The 23,855-nt window shown below is 39.6% G+C and overlaps 1 protein-coding gene across 7 annotated transcripts in view; it reads right to left on the bottom strand.

The window, feature by feature from the left end:
- The window catches only part of LOC149300014 (NT-3 growth factor receptor-like), a 261,807-nt gene that overhangs the window by 138,578 nt on the left and 99,374 nt on the right, over nt 1-23,855 (bottom strand). For all 7 annotated transcript variants that reach the window (XM_089485793.1, XM_089485792.1, XM_089485794.1 and 4 more), the window contains exon 4: nt 139-207. In XM_089485793.1, the coding sequence (XP_089341919.1) occupies nt 139-207 (69 nt within the window). The remainder of the gene's footprint in view (nt 1-138; nt 208-23,855) is intronic.

Below are 23,855 nucleotides of genomic sequence, written 5' to 3'. Positions count from 1 at the left end.
GAACTGGAAATTATGTGATTCCATATTTGTCCCTGTGACATTGGCCTCCTAAAAAGTTATTGCAACCATGGTGAATTTTACATTAGGACATATATTATAACATATACATATCATAAAAATCTTTGTAGTAACACTTACAACTCGGTAAGTTCCAGGTTCTGAAACAGCTGCCACGATAAGGTTGTCAAACGGTTCCCAGAGAGGTTTCTGCAAAACAGATGAAAAAGTATCGTTACATACCACTGTTGGGCTTGCTCTCGACTAGTTTGATTTATCCAAATATACATAAAGAACATATGCGTAAAATTCTGCTTATCTCCAAAATGTATTACCTATATCTCACTGATTTTTCCTTTGAAAATTGTGGAATGAAGCGTTATAGAGTCCATAGATATTTAGAGTAAAAATTTTACATAGTTACATAGTTCATAAGGTTGAAAAAAGACCTAAGTCCATCAAGTTCAAACCTTCTACCTAACCTTTCTATTCTTGATCCAAAAGAAGGCAAAAAATCCCTAATTAAGCTACTTCGAATTCTGCCATCAGGGGAAAAAATTCCTTCTTGACTCCAAGAGGCAATCGGATTTCTCCTTGGATCAAGAAGCTCTAAAATATTAATGATATTCTATTTATATCCCTGTATATCGTGCCTTTCTAAGAAAATATCGAGGCCCCTTTTGAAGATATCTAATGTATTGGATAACACTACCTCCCTTGGAAGTGACCTTAATTGTCCTCACTGTGAAGAATCCCTTCCTTTGTCGTCTATGAAACCTGCGCTCTTCCAGTCTCAGAGGACGACCTCTTGTTCTTTGTATATTTCTGTTAATGAACAGGTCACTGAAGAGCTCTTTATATTGGCCCTGCATATATTTATATAATGTTATCATATCCCCTCTGAGACGCCGTTTTTCCAGTGTATATAATTTTAACTTATTTAGTCTCTCTTCATAACTAGTATCTCCCAATCCCCTTATTAATTTCGTAGCCCTCCTTTGCACTTTTTCTAATTCCATAATGTCCTTTTTAAGGACTGGTGCCCAGAATTGTACCGCATACTCAAGGTGAGGTCTTACCAATGACCTGTAAAGAGGCAAGATGATATCCTCCTCCCTTGAATCAACACCTCTTTTTATGCATGCCAAAACCTTATTGGCGCTCGCAGCTGCTTGCTGGCATTGCGCACTGTTGTCAAGTCTGTTGTCAACCGTTATTCCTAAATCCTTCTCATTGGTAGTTTCCCCCAAGGATATTCCATTTAAAGAATAGGTTGCATTTTTATTATTTTTACCATAATGCATAACTTTGCATTTCTCTATATTGAACCTCATCTGCCACTTGCACGCCCAGTCCCCAACTCTGTCTAGATCTTCCTGCAATGAAGAAACATCAAGATTAGTCTGAATTACCCGGCCTAATTTTGTGTCATCAGCAAAAACTGTGACATGGCTCTTAATGCAGCTTGGGAGATCATTTATAAATAAATTAAAGAGAAGAGGACCGAGGACAGACCCCTGAGGCACTCCACTTAATACCTGCTGTAGGGGACAGCTCACGCATGGGGCGGCAATGACAGTTTCACACAGGTTTCCAACATAAAAGCGTGTTTATTTAGATGTTGTGATCACAGAGCACCTTGTAAACAAAACAAACTATAAGCCTGTCCGGCTCTAACTAAACAGCAGGATACCTCTCTAGCAGCCTAAGGTCTGACGCAAAGCAAAGTAACCAGTTTTGTATGGGGTAAAGCTTCATACCTGGTGGGCTGCAGCGCTGGCTGTAGCTGCTCCTTCATTCAGTGTCTCCCTCCCTCTGAAAACCTAACAGCCCTTTCTTTTAAGGCCTCCTCCCCAGTAACGAGCTTAGGAAGCCTCACCTGAGAGCACCTGGGTTTGCTACCATGCCTGGCTGAGGTAACCAGGTGAGATATATATCCCATCAACCACTCTCCCATACACTTTACCACACTGCGTACAGGCTGAGAAACACCCATTCACAACAACCCTCTGCATTCTATCTTTTAGCCAATTTCTGATCCACATACAGACATTTGCCCCTAAGCCTATTTCTGTTAATTTATAGAGTAGCCTTTTATGCGGAACCGTATCAAACGCCATGGCAAAGTCCAGATAAATCACATCTTACACCAGGTAAAAAAAAAAAACTATTGCCCTGTCCACTATGAATGTTCCTTACCTAAAAATGGTTGCGTTAATTCCCCCCCACACACGCAATTGTCATATGTAACGTGACTGCAATTTTAATGATTAAGTAGCTTATCTATAATACAATCTTTAGCCAGGATGAATAAACAGAAACAAATATAATTTTACATATGCTTTTTATACTGGGTCAAATGTCTTCCGGGAAAAAATATAAAAAGTATTAAATGGCGATGGACTCTTAGGAATGTAAAGCACAACCTTTGTTATCAGGAGAACCAATTTCCACTCAAAAAATCCATTTCTGTTATCACCCTTTCATTGCAGTGTATTGTTTATAATAGAGAGGTCTTTGACTCGCCGATGAATGCACAAAGTAGTCATTCATAATCCTGTCTGTGAATAAGAGATCAACAAAATCTTTCTCACAGAGATTTTACCTACAGAATGAAGTCCACTGTCCAGTGCTATTGTTTCCCATAGGCAAGGATACATTGCAATTACTTAGCTCCTGGTTACCATCAACAAGTTCTGACTACAGTCTATGGAACCATAGAACCATTATCTTTTATTTTGCATGCTATGTAAATAGGAGTGGAAGCTTGAGCAAAATCCTCAACCAATATGTGCAAGAATTTCTGTTTCAGCTTCCGCTTCATGTATTTTTGGGGCCTAATATTCCACATGTGTAAACGGTGCAAAGCTATATGCAATACATTTACAACGACTACCTTGGGGCACGTCTCAACGATAAAGACAGAACTGCCATCTCAAGAGAATACTAGCAGGTAAGAAGAAGTGCTAGCACTAGTAGAGCGAAGGACTCATGCATAGACAATATTGAGATTGCTGTTTAACTGTGGAGAAAGCTTGGAGGGATGTGGAGAAAGCTTGGAATGTACTCATAATCTAGGTTCCAGGTGTCTTGAGAAGTAACAGGTTATGCTTCCTGGGCACCTCGGATTTAGCACAAACCTTGCCAACATGCAATATTCCTAAAAGTGCTGGCCCGTAGTATGTGGAAAGTATAACAGAGTAGCTGATTCCCTTGTTTGCATTTATATATTCCACTTCCTGCAGGTCTCTCACAATATCACCATTTTAAGGCTGGGGAATACGATGTATGTGGGCAAACTTTCATGAAATACCATACTCCCTGAGTGTCCTAATGCTGAAGGAAGAAAAGTTAGTAAGTATATTATAGTGCCAACCAGTTCACATAACAATAGGTAATTCAACAGTACAATTTATTATAACTGTCTCATATGTTATAAAAATTCAGATGAGAAAGACTTACAACAAACAATATTGTGTTCATGTTTTTTGTATCTTCCACGTTCAGGACCATTTTGTCTATTTAGGAACCACCCCTTTTTGTCACTGTAATGGAAGAGCTAGATGCTAGTCGCAGCTGCTTGGCGTTTGACCTATTTGACCTATATACACTGCAATTTGCATATATATATATATATATATATATATATATATATATATATATATATATATATATATATATGTGCTGAGTCTCTGGAGAGAAAGTCACTTGGAGAAACCTGACAATTTTGTCCACTCTATGATAGCACCCAGGGATGGCCCTAAAGGGGGGCATTACTGCAAAAATCATGAGACCACCTTTAGCAAAATATTGATATTCTTTTAAAGAACACTTGTATGTTGGAACCTTTGTATAAAAAAGTTACTCACTAGAATAAAGTTATAGTGACATAAAGTAATATTACTGCCATATTCCATTACATACTTTGATGCAACCACATTTATTCTATGCCAGACTCAACAACTATATGTAGACTACGGTATATAGCAAGTTTCACATGCCTTGTCACCATCTCTAAAATTTGACAACCTCATTAGTTACTAGTGATGATAAATATATATTCCAAGCATAAAATAAGAAAAAGGTCAGATTTTCTCCCAAATTTGAATTTATGAGTAATTAGAAGATCCTTTCCCCCATAATTATTTATATTTTATCCTTGAAAAATATATCTATCCTATTAGGTGAGGGGTACACATGCATATCGCTTGGCTTTCATTTTCAAACATGGTGGCTGGCAGAAATTACATTATGAGACTCGGCCATGCACCAAACTATTTGCAGTAGAAGTATATGTTGCTGATTTCGAAAAACTCACTGCCCAATTCTATTCAACGTACAAAAATACCTTAAGTTATGTACATTAAGAACGTAATAAGATTTTGTTATCTAAAAAAATATAAGATTCATTTTTTTTTCACAGGCAGCAGCTCATAAATCAACAGCTTTAAAAGCATTACATTCGGTATGGAATATTTTCTGTTTGCATTGTTTTATTAAAGACTGGCAGCCAAAGTATAATCTCCAGCCAAACAAAAAGGATAAAGCTATAAACAATGCCAAAAAAGCAGATGCCACTTAAAAATGTCAGGAAATATGACGGGCCATTGGTTATAGGCATCTTAATACACAGTGAAAAGCCAGAGAGAGATAAAGAGATTATGAAAGAGAATATAGCATTAAAACAAATACCAACTATTTATCAACAAACTTGATGTGGATACCGTATATGCCTTCTAAACAAACATATGTCAACCATAGCTAAAATATACACATCTCTCTGGTATCACCATACCTGGAAACTCTCCAAGTTTAACCTCTGCCTCCATGGGTCAGTTTCTTTTTTCTGTGGGCAGTGGAGTGGATTTTGGCTATGCTCACTCTCTTCCCACATTCCATCTGCTCCCTTCCCACTTTCACGCTCTTTGCCTAAAGGCTTTCTGGGTAAAGTAGTGCCCATAGGTGGAGATAGCACCATACCTGATTGAAGGCACTACCTCAGAAGGACAAGAGCTCCAGGTAGCCTATCCTGGGAAGGTTCTCACCTATTATCCCTCACTCCATTCTTACCTTAGCGTGTGTGTGCTGTTATCATGTGTGTGTCACTGTATGGTGTTAAACTGTCTGCTTATGTATGGTATCAGCATGTGTGTATATGGCGTAAGCATGTGCGTGTGTGCACATGTTATTGTATGGTGTTAGTGTATGTTTGTGAGTGGTGTTAGCTTGAGTGTGTGTTTTCATTTGGCATTAGAATTTGTGTATGTGTGTCAGTGTATTATGTTAGCATGATTTTGTGCCAGCATATGGTGTTACAGTGTATGTATTTTAGTCTATAGTGTTAGTATCATTGGTGCTTATGTGTGTGTTGGTATTAGCTTGAGTGTGCTTCAGCATATGGTGTTAGAGAGTTCGGGGTAAGCATATGGCAGGCATCAGCTGTATACAGGTTAATACATTATTACACAGGTAATGCAGGGTCTTTGTTCAGAGTATGCAGGTAACAAGGAATTGATTACTGATGCACAAGAGCTGGTGCTGGGGGCCCAATTTTTTAAATATAGGCCCCTACACCCAGGGACGGCCCAAGACAAAATGCCACCTGGGGCGAAGTTTAAAATGCCGCCTCGCCCATTATCTACCCTTCCTCTCCCTGCCGCCCCCCCCATTATCTACCCTTCCTCTCCCTGCCGCCCCCCCATTATCTACCCTTCCTCTCCCCCCGTACTTACCTTTCAGCAGTCCTGCGGTGAGTCTCCCTGCTCGGTCTCGGTGCCGGCTTGTAATGCTGAGCACCAGAAATGACGTCATCTTCCGGCGCTCAGCATTACAAGCCGGCACCGAGACCGAGCTAGAGGGCTCGTAAATGAGAGAGAGGGGCGCCGAGCGGGTACTGACAACTTGGTAAGATAAAACCACTCGGCGCCCCTCGCTCTCTCTCTTCTCGGTTTAAAAAAAAAAAAAAAAAAGGGCTTGGGGCGGCAAAGTGCCGCCCGTCAAAAGTGCCGCCTGGAGTGGTTGCCCCACTCGGCTCCATTGTCGGGCCGGCCCTGCCTACACCACAATGGTATACACATGGGTGAACCTTCTAAAAGCCAGTGCAACAGTGTTTAATTACTATAGATAAATAGGGTGGTAGGTTGCCAGAAAGATCAAGTCACAATTCTTAAGAATTAAAAAATGCAGGAACATTTAACAGGTTGTGTCAATACACCTTCCAAAAAAAAATGAATTTCTTGTAAACACTGTAGAACTTTTACCAGAAATGAATAATCTTCATATGTACAGCTTGAACATATGATGAAGTCATAACTACTCGTAACGGTAAATGAGAAACAGCTCGTTCTTCTATAGCTTTCCAAAAATATTTCAGTGTTCAGTGATAAGTTCTGAACACTGCCTGTTAAACAATACTTGGATTCAATGTATGACTTCAATATGGGCAACTCACATTATAAACTTTCTAAAAAAATGCAGTAAGCATATAAAAATGATTGGTCATTATTAGAGCAGCAGAAAAAAGAAAGTTAAAATGTATGGCCTAATGGTGTTTTTTGTGGTCATTCTAGAGTATAATTCTTACTTTTATTGCTCTATGTAACAGGTCAGTTTGTATTCTCTAGGATGGAGTCAAGGGGAGAGATAACCAGGTTATCATTATAATGAGAGGGAGAACTCACTGAGCCATGAAAACCTTGTATCACCTTCCATTACATCCACAATTCACTCTTATGTGTCCCTTTAATGATATGTATGTAGCATATTTAATAATGTAATAACAATACTAAGGAAATGATACCTTCCATTCTATGTGTTATATTTTGTTTCTTGTTGTTTATGCTACCACTGTATAGTAATTTAGTTTGAAAAAAACATACATTCATCAAGTTCAACCCATCTACCTACTCTTTTGATCCAAAAGAAGGCAAAGGGCAATCAGATTTCTATTAGGATCAAGAAGCTCTAAATTATTAATATTGATTCTATTATTTATAGCCCTGTATGTTATGCTTTTCAATAAAAATATCCAGACCTTTTTTTGAAGGCATTTATTGTATTCAATACACTAGGCAGGGAATTCCATACCTTTATTGCCCTTACTGTAAAAAAATCCCTTCCTTTGTTTTCTATGAAATCTCCGCTCTTCCAGTCTCAGATGATGACCTCTTGTTCTTTGTACATTTCTGATAGTGAACAGGTCACTGGATAGCTCTTTATTTTGGCCTTGCGCATATTTACACAAGTCTGTTGTCTACAATTATTCCTAATTCCTTCTCGTTAGTAGTTTTTCCCAGGGAGATATCATGCTGCAGTGTTATTATTTTTACCACAATATATAACTTTATATTTGTCTGTATAGAACTTAATTTGTTACTTGCCTGCCCCAGCTATTGCAGTGAATCATAGTGAATCAGTTTGTGTTACATCAGACAGCCTGGTAGCGCATATCTAAAAATATAGGTAAAATACATATAGTAAAGTATATGAGACTGGCAGCTTTTTGGTAGGGCTGATAATTGCCAGATAATAGAAGCTACTACTTACCTATTGCTTTGCTAGTCATCCCCTGACTAATATAGATAAAATGTACAAAACTTTAATAATGTAGATTTGTACGTATTTTCATGTTATCCAAGAGCAGCTACAAACCATTTTCTATGACCTTGTCCATCCAAGTCCCTCTTTGTGCCCCAATAAAACTAGGCCATGGGTAGTCAATAAGTAGCTCTCTCATGTTATTCGAAGTTGTAAAGTTGCTAGTCCACAACTGGTGAAGGGCTACCCTTGGCCCATATGTGGGGGTAATGTATCAACAGTAGTTCTAGTACATGTCCTAGTACATGGTATGTCATGTGGTCATATCACAATATCAACATTGCTAACAATGCTGTTTGGTCGCTTTATACATTACACAATGTAGCATTTTACATGTACTGGTCAACAACATGTAAAAATTAGATACGTCCTTGCGCGGGGGGGTTCTCTAGGGACTAAACATTTTTGCTCTGGCAATCAATCTGCATCCGATTTTTACTAGTGAGACTATAGGATATTATTTTAACCTGTTTATAGTGAATAATTGCAACGCTCAAGCTAGTTACATAAAAAAATTACCAGGCTTAAAAAGAAGCAAACTTTGTGGAATAAGTTAAAGAAAGTTATACCTTTTTTTTTTTTACATTAAACCAGGAGTTTGAGGGGAAAATTGAATTTCCACTGAGCCAAGAAAATTTCAGTCATTCAATATCACTAAGGAAACAAAACAGACTTATCTGTGTTCCGATCTATAAGTAAGCAAGAAAAAGTTCAGTTCACAAACAACATTCTGTTTTATTCTCAGGATTTTTATGCTAAGGCATATTTCGCTTACTTCCTCCCCCCACTCCCGATAACAAATAAAGTGTTGCTCTCTGATTTTAATATTGTTATTTTTATTTATATTTGGCAAAGGGATGCTTTTTTAAAAGGTCGGTAACTCTGCCAAATTCTGTAGACATCATAAAAATGTCTAAACAAAGGAAATCTATAGAGAGAAGGGAAAAAGAAGGCCATACATGCACAAGTCAACAAATTACACAAGCACAGCTTGAACAAATACTAACCACTGCACAAATTACAACTCAACTCAGTCTTGAACAAACAACCCTGACTCTCTTTCCAAATACTCCCCTTGGTGATACACCCACCAGTGACCCACCACCAGAAGTCTAGCAGGACTTAAGATAGCTTTGGCTCTTGCTTCTCCCCCCACCACTAGACCTTCCAACAGTCCCTATTGTCAAGCACCCTCTTGCTGTCTTGGGTAGCTGCCCCACTTTGGCAGGCAGTGATTATGGCCCAGTTGGGGAAAGCCAACTCCCCTCACCTCCATTACAGCTCCCAAGTGGTCACCTTGCGATGCTTTTAAGCTGATCAGTTCACGGTGGATCTTCTTGAATCTCAAGTGGGTGATGATGCCCATGACCACATTCATGGAGCTGGCCCTGCCTTTTACACCTTAAATGTTGGAGGAATGCTTTATGTATGCAGGTCTTGTCTTTATCATGCTCCCATGTGCTACCTTTACTGAGAAATCTATGGGAAAGGCTCTAAGAAGTCTGTAAACTGCATTGCTTTTCTGCACACAGGTTTTGTAAATTACCATTTGACATCATCATTTAAATGCTAATTTACATTTAGAAGTACAGGGATTTTTTTGTACACCTAAATGGGGCACAAAAGCTTTTTTTGAACCTCATGAACATGAGAGGAATACAATATAAATTCATTACCACAAGATAACCACAAGATGCAATCATTACCTGTATTGCTGCAATTTAAGTTAATTTGACACAAAAGATCACAAAGAAATATATTTAAATGTTATGTGGGTTGGGTGATTTTAGTTTTAGTGCTCCAATTTATAACAGATAAAGGGGTGCAATTATACTCTCTTTTGTGCGTTTTATGGTTGGTGGCCATAGCTTGACTTCTGCTTGCTTTCTGACTGGCGGAACACACCAAAAAGAAAGCACTGAAGCTGTATGCTCTAGGGTAGCATGACTAGGGATCCAAACAACCTGTAGCAAGACCGTTCAGACTATACTTATATAAACAATGTAAGCTGCTGTAACAATTTATAGAAAAGGAAAGCCTAGGGTTAAGAAACGATGAACAGTTTAGGAGAAGCTGTGGGAAATAAATGATATAAAAGGTAATGTAACAGTTTAGAGTTTCTAACCAGACCACATTGTAACATCTGCCAACCCTACCGTATTTTAATAATGTATCTTCTTTTATAGATAGGCATTATCTAAAGTATTTTATAGTGCTCAGGAATGCATTTGTTACACCTGCTGTTCCTGGACTTGCATATTTTAAACATCAATAAATAGGTTTTCAATAGATTTTTTTACGGTTTGGCGAGGTTGATTATAAAGTAATTTCTTATACTTTAATATTTGGGGCGTAATTGGCTATGGTGGGGAAAAAGGTGTGTGGAGGGGGTTGCCTTCATATGGGTCAATCCTAAGTAATTTCTGGGACTAGTTAAATTTCTCTTGACTTTATATTATTTTCCAAACTTGTTTAACTACAGTATGTAGCATTTCAAGTACCTATGAATTTTGGATGTTTTGGCAATAACTTTTATATTTTATGTTACAGCAGAGGTAGGCTTCCTTCTGGCGATAGGACCTTACCAGAAAATGGAAAGAAAATAATTTTAGCAGTTGGAGAAAAGAGGTCTTTCCACTATTTCTACATGGTGGATTGATTGAGAGAATTGAAAAAAGGTTCTGCTTCACTGGGCCTCAAAGTCACTTTCTTCTTTCTTACCATGCCCATTCCCTGCCTACTGAATGCCCATTCCACAAAAAGCTTTCTAAGCTAGCCCCTATGTGCAGCTAGCCCTGTCCCTGAAGAGAAAGAGGTCTGGGTAACCTATGAAGTTCCCAGTTTAAGATGAGGTTAGGAGTCCCCATGTTTCATATGTACACACTATTCTCCAGTGTCAAGAATCATGTATTTTTTAGATTTTAAAAGTGCCAGATAATTTTTTTTTAAAAATCATAATAATGGCATATTAACAATTATTATTTGCCTACAACACATAAGAGAAGTCATCGTCGTAAAAGAGAAATATAATAACGTACAAGAGTACAGAAAAACATTGCACTGTGGGAAAGTGCTTTTAGGTTTCTTCTATCAAGAACTATTTATGGTACTAAAATTAGAAGGCAAATGCTTTTATGTGCAGAGGCAACTGTTTCCAGCTCTTATTAAATCAGCAACACTTAAATCTGTTCTAATTTCTTATTAAATGTCCATATTATTGCTTTCAACAGAAAACATAATTCGCTATTCTTTATTTCCATGAGAATATTAAGTACGTTGTAATCATAAAGTGAAGTCTTCTAATTAGACAAAAAAGGCCACTGTTGTCACTTTTAATCATAAAGTAAAGGTGTGCAAAGCTAATCAAATTAATGTACAGCTTTTCAAAACACAATAAATTTCTAATTATGTTCTGACGTACCATGTTCTGCACAATGTAGCCAAACTGAAGTATTATGATATGTGCAAGAAATATAAGAATTTCGACATACGTACAGGCATGTTTTCATACGAATGGCAAATTTACTGAATTTTGTTAGGTTTGACAAACTCTCATTCTCTCAAATTCTCATTCTCGTTCACTTCTTCTACATCTTCTTCCCTCTCTTCATTCTTCACCTGCATCTCCGTGGACATCATGTGGCGGGAGCTTCCAGGCGGTGCTTGCGGGGGAGAGGACCTCACTTGAACGTAGGGCAATATGGTGGCACTTGCGTGACATTCTCTCCCCGATCCTTTAATCAGGGGAGAGGATGTCACCACAAACACCATCATCTTGCTATTACTTGGGCCAAAAAAAGAATCTGGATATCTGCAATAAAATATGGAGTATTTCTTTGTTTTATTGTATATCTCATCAAAACCAATTATTATTTTAGAAAATATAAAGACATATAAAGATTGGAAAAAATTGCTTGTTTCAATGAGTTTTTAAGAAGATGATACTTAGTAGATAATACCTGTTTATACTATTACCAAGTGTTTGCTTTATCATATTTACATAAAAAAGTTTAAAGGTGACATTATTATGAATACGTACTATTAAAATAAAACAAACTAATCCAACATTAAAATATTGTAAAATATTTTAAACTACATAATGATTTCTCACTGTAATACATACATTAAATGCTATTTTTTCTCTGCCTTTCTTTTTGATTCTATTCTAAATCCTATGAAGCAGAAATCAATTTTTCATATTATTAATAATTTAGATTTTAATTTTCAAACAATGTATATAGAGAAATAAAAAATACAGTAGCTTAAAACAAATCAGGGCTACCATTGTATCTTCAATTGGCTAGATATGTGTACAGGATGTTACTAAACCACTCTGTCTACAGATCAATGTGAAAATGACTTTGCTACCCTTGCCAGCCCTTCAACGAAAAATATATTTTCTAATAACTCACTTTCATGTGAACAGTTTGTGCCAATATGGCCACCTGTTCTTTATGAAGCCCTGGTCGGCAAAATACCCAGTGTGCAACCTGATGCTTTTTAAACATGTGGCTCTTAACGCTAGTATTTTTCTCATATGTGCCAAGCAATCTCACCATTTATAAAGAGGCTAAATTGCTGGCATCCAAAACTGGTCTATTTCAGATGAATTTCTATAAACAACAATAAAGACTACATCGCACTTTAGATTAATTTGTAAAAATGAAACCTGCTTATGTTCCATCCACATGAAACACATTATTTACACATGAAATAGACATTAACACAAAATGTGTTTTCCAAATGGATTCCATTATACTTCATTATAATCACGAAGATACTACTAATATTAGGTGTTATAAAGGGAAATGACAACTCAAGGGTCTCCCAAAGGGCAAAATATTAACAGGAGAGTAATGTCTATTTATGGGATATGTTTCTTCAGTGTTTAAAACACAACATACAACGGCATACTCTAAAACAAATAATACGGACTGGAGAAATATTGATTAATGTCAAGAAGCACAGTGAATTAGAAATCCTATAAGAAACAGAATTCATTTGATATTTGTCTCTTTGTTCAGCCAAAGAGATAAGTATTTAACTATGGTTCATCTAGCTTTTGAGATCTTGTGACTTGGGTTACAGCCCATGTACTAAAAGTATAAGCTCTCTTATATATTTTTTACTGTCATTTATTTATTAACTTATTTTGTAGCTGGTACGTGTCTAGTATTTACTTTCATAAGACTTGAATTTACATCTCATTGACCTCAATGTACATGTGACATCTCTCAATGAAATCATTTCTACTTTTTTTTTTGCATTATTTATATCATTGTCCCTCTTCGGTGGAGCAATAACAGCTTTCTCACAAAAACCTGCAAGCTATACAATCAATGTGCTATACACAGTATACTTATGTTATATTTTTTGCATTCACTGAATGTATATTTATAAGGACAAATATATACATTTCTTTTATGTGGGGTAATATCAGACATTTTAAATGGAACTCTTTAGTCTTACGGGGCCAAGCATTTGTAGAAGTTCACCCTCTGGTGATGTCGTTCTGTTACTCGCCATCTGTGTACCAATCTGGGACAAGTTGTAATAGAGCCTGTTAGTTTCAGCTGGTAATTTTATGGTTCCCAGTTTTCTACCTACCTGCTGGAGATTTAACGTATGTTTCATTTCTTGTATGCAAAAGGTGCGAGCATCATGTCACAAGAGAAAACATCTTTATTTCTAAAAATTAGAACAAATTAAGGAATGCAAGGCAACAGTAACCCATTAAATGCGACTAAGATTTTGTTCAATGCTGCTGGCATCATAAAGGTTCAAGATGATGTCCCACTTAGACAAAACATTAATTGATTTCTCTTGCTTATTAAAGCTGTTAATTAAATAATTCTCAACCTGTCACTTTATTCCTTTATTTATTCTTTCTCTGAAGGATTTTTTCCAGTTTCTATGGCAACAACCTACCAATGTCTGCTTTAGTGTCATATGACAAGCATTCCCTGGAAAATTATGAATGAGGCATATTTTTAATGCGACTTAAAGACTTTTTTTCTTGGAAGATATTCTCCATTCAACCGTAGGAGGACTAATGTTTCTAATGCTGCACCGTTAAATGGAACAGCCCATTTAAAGTGCATCTCTCAAGAAAATATGGCTAGGTGCCATTTTCTTGAGAAGAACTACATTTTGTCTAAACAATGTTCTATCCAGTTTTTGAAAAGTATACTTGAGGTGTTATTTAGGTTTAAAAAAATGTATATTACATTAAAATTCTACTGAAATAGACCATCCTGTGTATCTTACACTATAAATTACCAGCACTGCCTTTTTGTGATGAGTTCAGCAGACCACTTGCAAGGACAAGTTATTTTAGGTAAGTGCCCTACCAGATTCAGACCCTGCCACTCAAGCCTGGACTGGAAATTTGGCACACCGGGCAAATGGCCAGTGAGCCACTAGCTGATGGTGCCCCATATGTACCCGATCTGCCCTTGACATTATGATATGCGTGCTGCATTCTATGTGACTATAAAAATTTAGCAACTCCTTAAAATGCCACAGCTGCTTAGTGATCCCCACAATGGCCCCGATGCCATTCATATAGAAGTGCCTTAAAAGCCAATTTTAAGTATAAAATTTTACTATTAAATGCCTGTAAGTGCCTGAAGTTAATTTTGGTGTTAAAACATTATCATAGTATGAGATGAGCAATACTAACCCTGGGACTCTGGTTAAGGGAAGTTCTGGTTACCATCAGACGCCAAATACAGCTAAATTGTCAAATCCATGATAATGTAATTTGTTTTCTTTTGTTTTTGTTTCATATGTTTGTTTCTGAAATACCTCCCAAGTGTCCCAATGATTTAGTAGGGACAGTGCCTCTCTGGGACCCAAACCCTGCTGTACGTGTTTCCTGCTCTGGTATCCCAATGGATGCCAGAATATTTGCTGAGTATCACTGTCTTCAACAGTCCTATCACAATAATGTGAATATAAACAGTGGAACATGTGTTTGGGATTAAAATTATGTCAACAGATTTCACTGTGCTATAAATACCTATGAATCACTAAAAAGTCACTTAAATCACCTCGGTAAAGCCCTATTTGGCCATTTGAACAGTTGGGTGGTGTGCGCCTGGGTAACGAGCTTTAACATGCACTATGCTGTTTATTTTTTGGAAGAATATAAGTGCCTTGATCATTCTGTAGAGTAACACAATAAGTTGAACGTTTTCTCATTCAATACGTCTTGATATGACTGCTCTAAACGGTGCATTAGTTAGATTACTAATTAGATGCACTCCTCATCTTGATGTTCTTTTTGCATTAAATAAGTTAGTATAAGTCTCTCTCTCTTTTCTCGTTCTTTCAAAAAAGATATCCACCAGATACTTTAATCAGCCATGAATGACAAGAATCATGAAAATATTGTGGAAGGAGAAAATTATTTCTACTACTTCCAATTCTCCATATGCCCTCATTGGTTATAAGAAAACCCCTAATTTCCAGTCCCTAGCTGTATCAAATATTCCTAAATGCTCACATTGTATCATGTTCAGTAAATATTGCCTCAAATTGAAATGTCAGAAAGCTAAGCACATTTTTGATTAGCCAAAATGCTGTGAATTGGTGAATATAGATCATTGCCGATTGCGTACATGGCTTGCTTATGCATACAAACGACTGCCGCATGTGGAATTGCACAGAAGCAATGTCTGAACTTGATAATGTGGTGCCAGACATTACATTGATTGCCAAGCTGTTAATGACCAAGGATGTTCTTTCTGTTGTATTCTAGATCTTCCACGTCTTGGTGCCTTCGCGGGTTACATGCTGTCTGTTAAATAGATCAGAGAGGCGCCAGTGGCAGTAGTAATAATTCTCATATATTAATGCAGAAATATCTTAATCAGTTGTAAATATCACATCCAGGCATGGGCGTAGGAACCGGGGGGGCAGATCCCCCCCAGTAACTCATGCGGGGGGGGGCAGATAATGAAGAAATCCCCCCCAGGGCCGTAGGAACCCCCCCAATAGAAACGCTGCAAATGCGGCCCGCGAGACCTCGAGGTGCGGCCCACGTAAGATCGGCAGCCAGGGCAACCGATCTTACGCAGTCCGCACCTCGAGCCCTGCTATAACAAGAGCCCTGCTACTTACCTGTGGGAGGGTCTTCTGTACTGCACAGAGGAAGCGGAACCCAGCAGAGTTCATGTGACATCACATCCTGCTTCCTCTGTGCAGTACCAGAGACCGCAGAGGGAGGCCGTGCCCCCTGCTGAAGTGTGTGAGCGGCATCGAGGAGCTGCAGTGCAGGTAAGGGGGTGGGAGGGTGTTTGAATGAGTATGCATGATTGAGGGAATGAATCTGTGAATGAATGAGTATATGAATAAATGAGTATGTGTGTGATAGCATGGATGTGTAAGTGCTGGAACCTAGGCATGATGGGACTGTGATTGCTGTTAGCAATCACACTACTATCATGCCAAGTCAGCCAGTACATGCTGAAACCTAGCTAGCTGCCCCCCTTGTGTATTGATGCTGCCAGCAATATGGGATCTGCACATCACTTACAGCCACCCTGTACCAGCATGTACTGGCTGACTTGGCATGATAGGAGTGTGATTGCTAACAGCAATCACAGTCCCATCATGCCTAGGTTCCAGCATTTACTGGTTGGATGTGTAAGTGCTGGAACCTAGGCATAATGGGACTGTGATTGCTGTTGGCATGATAGGAGTGTGATTGCTAAGTCAGCCAGTACATGCTGAAACCTAGCTAGCTGCCCCCCTTGTGTATTGATGCTGCCAGCAATATGGGGTCTGCACATCACTTACAGCCACCCTGTACCAGCATGTACTGGCTGACTGGGTATGATAGGAGTGTGATTGCCAAGTCATATTGCTAATTTTTTTTGTGTTTTTAATTCCAATTGTGGTGTGTTTTTAATTCCAATTGTGGTGTGTTACCTACTTTTATTAAAAATGTGAGTTTTTATTATTATTTTTAAAAGGTGGGGGGTCATTTTCGGTTTTGGCTAAGTGAACCGTAAATGTTTTGGTCCCGAATTTTCATTTTGGTGCATCCCTAGAATAACTATTTAACTTTACTTTACTTACTTTATTTTAATCTGCATATTTTATTAAAGGCCATATTTTCTCACATTGAAAAAATGAGTGCGGCCCGCGCACGTATACAGTTCTGATGAAGTGGCCCACTGCAGAAAAAACTTGGACACCCCTGGGTAGACAGTGAGAAGGGGGGGTAGGGAGAGGGTAGCTGGTGAGAAGGGGGGTAGGGAGAGTATAGCTAGTGTGAAGGGGGTGGTAGGGAGGGGGTAGCTAGTGAGAAGGGGGGATAGGGAGAGGGTAGCTAGTGAGAGGGAGGGGAGGGAGAGGGTGGCTAGTGAGAAGGGGGTAGGGAGAGGGTAGATAGTGTGAGAAGGGAGAGTAGGGAGGGGGTAGATAGTAAGAAAGTGGGAGAGGGGGGAGAGGGGGGAGATAGTGTGAGAGATGGGGAGAAAGTGGGGATCTGATAGGGGAAAATGCTGTCCCCCCAAGATTTTTAGGGGTTCCTACGCCCATGCATCCAAGTTGGGAGCACAAAATCAGTGAATTAGTATATACAATACCACCGAACGGGGTCAACTGCTGCAAAGCCCTTCTTTAAATGTACGTTACATCAAACATTAAATCATGCATGGACACATTGTAATGTATTAGTTGAAGCACAGATGATCATTGGTAACCATGAACAATAAAAAGAAATTTGCCATTGGGAACAATAAGGTATGGTAGTTTAAAATTACAGTATATAAGCAATATAACTGTCCCAAATATGCCATAGGTGATAGATGACACATGGCATGTGCATTATATTAAAACATTAAATAAAAATGAAACCAAAGAGTTTGTTTTTTGTTTTGTCTGTTGTTGTGTCCATGGTCTTTTCTGAAAAATGCGACCATACAGGAGCTGGCTGTATGTATAAAGTGCAATTGGATCCTCACTTAATCTCCAGGTCATTTTTCACATTATGGACACAGCCGGCTCCTTAACGATTGTCGACCTTCTTCTAACAGGAAAACCAGGACTAAGACGACAAATGGGAATAAGCATCGGCAAGTAAGTAAAAAGTTTTTTCTACCAAACTCTTAACAAGACATTTCTGCAAACCTTACTTTGAATAATAAATAATAAAGGTTTTCTTTTTAAAAATATTATATTGCACTGGACAAAACATTATTTTCCAAACTGCCGCTAATAAAACAATTTTTTTTTTCATGTGTTTCTTTTTGTATTTTTTGGAAATGGGATATTTCTCCTGATCTCCCTTGAAATCTCCTTGATGTATGTCTTTTGTGTCCCCAGCTAAATAAACCTTGCCCTTGATTTCAATGCATATGTAGTGTTTCCTAGCAACCACATCTCATACATTTGGCCTTTTCAATAGTCACATATAAGAAGGGCAGAGATACTTAGAATGTCCAGCCGCTGCGGCAAGGACTTGTTGCAGAGATGCACAAAGACAGAGCACAGGAAGGGATTGAAAATTCTAAACGGGACGGAAATCAATTAAGATACGTCATACAGCCAATTCTATTGTAGCATCTTTTTTTCACAATAATGAAAAAAATAAGTCATGTTGTTTAATCTTTTAATACTTCTTCTAGCACATTATCACAATAGCAACAATGATTTATTCTCTTGTTATATTTAAAAACATGCTCTAAATGACAGGCTAGGTCAAAATGACATCTGTCTACCAAGCTTCCGCCACAGTATTTGCTACCAAAACTTTAATGGATGCCAAAAGGCTTGTGTTCTTGGTTGCCTGAAAATGTCAACCTACTAATGCCTAAAGGAACAGCCACCTTCTGCAACTAAAAGAGAAGTGAACTGTATTGAAGTACATACCCAAGTAAATCCACTACTGGAAAACCATAGATTCAAATGAACCTATAAGGCTGATGGAGCACCAGCCCACCCTGCTCTTCTGGTTACTCCACCCCAGGGACCCATAACACAATATATATATATATATATATATATAAAATTAGTTTTGTCTAAAGGCTGTCTTCTACAGCGGGCAATTACTTTCAAGGGATCCATGTATAAAGTGGATATAAAGGCAAAGGTGATAATTGTTAACCTTATTTGCATGCGCCTACCCAGAATGTGGTTTTGGCAGCACCATAAGATTTCTGAGGGAAAAACAAGCCTTCTGGCTTGTCTGGTGTCTGTAGATGAGTGTTTAATAATACTTCTACTACCCCTTATACAGAAAGGCTGGTACAGTAGTGGATGGGCAAAATACAGCCTACTTTGGCTAATTTTGTTTGCCCTAGATTGAAGCCCCAGGGGAAGATAAGCACAATAAATAAAATCTACGTGTGCCCTCTCAAAATGAGGAAAATGGGAGCAAATATAAAGCTAACTTTAGAGAGACAAAAGTGCATTATTAGATGTGCCAAAGCACACACTGAGGAGAAAATTGCCAGTTTAACAAAAAGGTGATAAAACCTTTTTAGATAAGTGAGAGAAAAAAACATAAACCAGGAATAGATAAACTAAAGATAAATTATATAAATGAGGATAAAGATCTAGCCAATGTAAAACAGGGATGTTTACAGAGGAAAACCAAACAAACCCAATGGGATACACCCAAATGTATTAAAAGAGCTTCGAAGTGTCCTGGCAAAATTGATGACAGACTTATTTAACCAATCAATATTGGCAGGAGTAATTCCAGAAAACCGGAAGTTGGAAACGTACACTTCACAAAAAAGGTAGCAGGGAAGTAACGGAATTTAAACAGGCATGGGATAGACAAAAAGTTACCCTCACTATGGGACCAGACCAGGAAAAATTGTCTGATTAGATTGGCCAAATAGTTCGTATCTGTCGTCAAACTCTATGCATCTATGGTACGTATTTCTGAACCTAACTGTAAATGTTGACATTTTTGCTGATAATCAGTAGAATGAATATGGCTCTCTCTGTACAGGGATTATTTTTAACTAAACAGACGATCTGCTGAAGATAGCAAGCTAAATATACAATGCATATGTGTATATATATATATATATATATACACATACACTGTATATGTGTAAGTGGTTCATGGGCCTTGTATTAGTAAATTGTCCTATTTAACATTGAGTAAGAACTTTACAATATTTGCAACACGTGCTTGTTCTTACATCTATTTTTTCAAATCTTTGATGCCAGGATTTAAAGTTGTTTGGAAAAAAAAAAGAGAGTAAACCAAGCTGGTGTCTTCCAAAGAACTCTCTGTCAGCTACTAAACGACTTGCAATTAATTTTTATATAACATAGTTGAACAGAAGGATGTTTTAATGAATGCAGTTGACCTTTAAGAATAATTAATACCAGACTAAACTGAGAAAATGGTTTAGAGTATTTCAATATACCCACAACCAAAGCAGTTTCTTACACCTTTCAGAAGAATAATTTCTCCCTTATCTCGTATTCATTTTGATCTTTCTTGCAATTAGTGTACCGAGATCTGCAGAAGTGACAAATAGTCCTCATTCTTAGGTAAATAAAACCATCAGGTTTCTGCATCTGTCCAGTCGCCTGTTGCTTAGCAACAAAAGAAAAAGCAATTCAAGTAGTTATTTGATTTAAGGCTGGCACAAATAGTGTTGAAGGATTAACAAGTAGAAACATGTCTTACTAAGAAATAGAGTGATCTATCAGTAATTTCTCCTTTCTTCAGGGGGTCAAACACTGCAGTGCAGATGCTGCACAGAGACCTGTTTACTGATGGTTATTGATAGGTACCTAAAACTCAGGGAAAAAAAGGACCAGTTCAATTATTTTCTCAAGAAATCCGTAAAAATCAGTAGCTGATGGTTCCAAAACACTTTCGCTGTTCCTGTCCCTGTCTCCTTTCCAGACAGCTCCGCTTCTTGTCTTCTTACTCTTCTGTCTTCTTTTTTCTGTCTTCTTTTTTGTCTGCTGCCCATTGTGTCCTCCAATTGGGCGAAGGTTGTACCCGGAAGCTCCGCCATTTTGCAAAGTCCAGAAGTCCAGAGGCCAGAAAAATGAAGACAGATTCACTGAGAAAGAGAAGCGTTTCTGCGGTTCTCATTCTGTATCAGACACCAGCAAGTGTCTGTATCAGCAGGGTAGAAGGAGCCCAGAATGCAGGACTACTGGAGGTAACCGGAATAGTCCAGAGTAGTAGAGATGGGACACAGTAGAAAAACACAGGTAGAGGCAGTACTCCAAATAGCATAGACCGGTAACAGGCCAGGGTCAGGTCCAGGCAGCAAAGTAGCGAAAACAGGTCACAGGCAAGGGTCAGGTCCAGGCGGCGAAGTAGCGTAAACAGGTCACAGGCAAGGGTCAGGTAACAGATCAAATCAGGAATCAAATAGGTAAAGGAGCACAGTACAGGAGACGCTGTGTAGGGCACAAAGCGTCTCAGAATATCTGAGCGCCGACATAAGGGAGCTTGAGGGTTTTATTGAGATCCCAGACGTGGCGTCTGACGTCACGTCTGGATCTCCGCCCTCGGTTCCGCCCCCAACCATCTCTCTCCTGTGAGACGGCACCAGAGGTGCCGCCCCTCCAGAGGAAGCCTCTCTCCCCACTCCTCCCCCTCCCTCCTGCATACTGTTAGCAGGAGGAGAGGAACTTAGGGCGGCATGCTGGAGCGCCGCCCCCTCCGTGGGGACCAGAGCCGCGTCGCCGGCGTGTTCCCCAGCTCCCCGCGTGGACGCGGGGAGTGAAGAACAGACTGCCTGAGCCGGCGACAGGGACCGAGAGCCTGCCACGAGCAGACGCGGTCTGCCACGGGAGGTAAGTCCCGGACCTTGAATGGCACGTACCGTACGCCGGGCGGTACGTGCCTTACAGAACCCCCCCCCTAGACGACCCCTCCGGGGGCGTTCAAGTTTGGGGCGATCAGGGTGGTTACGGTGAAATGCACGAAGTTTAACAGGCGCATGAATATTACTAATGGGTTCCCAGGAACGATCCGTCACCCCACAACCCTTCCAATGTATGAAATATTCTAACCGGCCGTTCTTTATGCGGGAATCAAGAATGTGCTGAACCTCGTATTCATTTTCTCCTGCAATCTGCACAGGAGGTGGAGGAGGAGGATCTGATGAGGGTCTCCAGGGTTTCACAAGGGAAATGTGAAAAACAGGGTGGATACGATATTTGTTGGGTAACTGGAGACGGACTGCAGCGACACCAACCATCTCAATGACGGAAAAAGGACCAATAAAGCGAGGGCCAAGTTTCTTCGAGGGACAGGACAGACGGAGATGTGTAGTGGAGAGCCATACTTTGTCTCCTTTTTGGTAACACGGGGTTGGAGAACGAAGGCGATCGGCATACTTCTTGTAGGACTCTTGGGCTTTAAGGATGTTGGTTCGTACGGTATTAAAGGACTGGATGAGATGCTGAAGTCTCGTTGCAGCTTCAGGCACAGAATCGGATATAGGCACAGCTGGCAGGGATGCCGGGTGATACCCAAAGTTGGCGAAAAAAGGGGAACAGCCAATAGTCCTTTGTGTTTGGTTATTATAGGCATATTCGGCTGTTGGCAATAATTGGATCCAGTCATCTTGAAGGTAAGTTATGTAGCAACGTAGGTATTGTTCGAGTATCTGATTAACTCGTTCAGTCTGCCCGTTGCTCTGAGGATGAAAAGAAGAGGAATAGTTGGGCTGTATCTGTAGTCCCTTGCAGAAGGCACGCCAGAAACGAGAGGTGAACTGTGTTCCACGGTCAGTGGTGATTGAGCGGGGTAAGCCATGAAGACGGAAGATCTCTTTGAGGAATAAAGTGGCTGTTTCAGAGGAATTGGGTAGACCTTTGGCTGGTAAGAAGTGGGCCATCTTTGTGAACCGATCCACCACTACCAAGATAGTTGTGTAACCATGTGAATTAGGTAAGTCTACAATAAAATCCATAGAAATATCAGTCCATGGTTGTTCAGGTACTGGTAGTGGTTGAAGAAATCCGGCAGGTCGTTGGCGTGAGGTCTTAGACGTAGCACACACCTGGCAAGCTGAAACGTAGGCGAGGATCTCTTTGCGCATAGCCGGCCACCAAAAGAGACGTTGGATTAACTCCATCGTTTTACGTGAACCTCCGTGTCCTGCAGCCAATGTAGCGTGGTGAAGACGGATTACCTCCTGTCGTACAGGAGGTGGAACGAAAATCTTGTCGCGGAAGTACAGCAACCCCTCCTTACGAGTACAGAAACGAGGGGCAGTAAATCTCTTAGAGGTGCTATGGTAACGAAGTCTATCCCACATAGACGGGAAGGATGCTAGAAAATGGCCCTTGTGTAAGATGGTCTCATCAATGTCTGGTGTACTCTTGAATCTTTCCGTCATACGTGACAGGGCATCTGCTTTGCCATTCTTGGATCCCGGACGGTATGTAATGTTAAGATCAAATCGACTAAAAAACAAGGCCCAACGAGCCTGGCGAGGTTTTAGCCTTTTAGCTGTGCGGAGATACTCCAGGTTACGATGGTCAGTGTACACCAGTACAGGATGAGTAGGACCTTCTAAATGATGTCTCCATTCGTCAAGGGCAGATTTTAGGGCAAGTAATTCGCGGTCACCGACATCATAATTCCTCTCGGGAGGAGTCAGTCTCTTAGAGAAAAAAGCAACTGGGTGTACCATGTTCTGAGGGCCATCTCTTTGAGACAGTATAGCCCCTATCGCAGAGTCAGAAGCGTCTACTTCCAGAATATAAGGTTTGGATGGATCAGGGAAAGCAAGGATAGGGGCTGAGGTAAAGAGATACTTGAGACGATCAAAGGCCACTTGAGCGGGAGGAGTCCAGGCGAACCTACCCTCCTTCTTGGTCAAAAGTGTAAGAGGCTGTATTACTTTAGAGAAATCGCGAATGAATCTTCGATAGAAGTTAGCGAAGCCTATAAAACGTTGGACCTCTCTTTTATTGGTAGGGCAAGACCAGGAGGTGATGGCTTGAATTTTCTTGTTATCCATCTGAATCCCTTGGGGGGTTACAAGGTACCCGAGGAACTCCACTGTGTCAGTCTCAAATGCACATTTCTCCAATTTAGCATAAAGATTATTTTCACGTAGACGGACGAGAACCTTGCGTACATGTTCTCGATGCTCTTTCAGGGTTACTGAATATATCAATATGTCATCCAAATAAATTACAACGAAGACATCCAAATAGTCCCGGAATATATTATTCAAGAAATGTTGAAAGGTTGCTGGGGCGTTGCATAAACCAAACGGCATCACGGTGTACTCAAAATGTCCGTA

Source organism: Sceloporus occidentalis, unplaced genomic scaffold (genome assembly GCF_023333645.1).
Source record: "Sceloporus occidentalis isolate IW3139 unplaced genomic scaffold, rSceOcc1.0.p SCAF_26, whole genome shotgun sequence".
NCBI classification, from domain to species: Eukaryota; Metazoa; Chordata; class Lepidosauria; order Squamata; family Phrynosomatidae; genus Sceloporus; species Sceloporus occidentalis.
The sequence above is the reverse complement of the archived record's forward strand: the minus strand, read 5'-3'. Positions and strand labels throughout refer to the sequence as shown.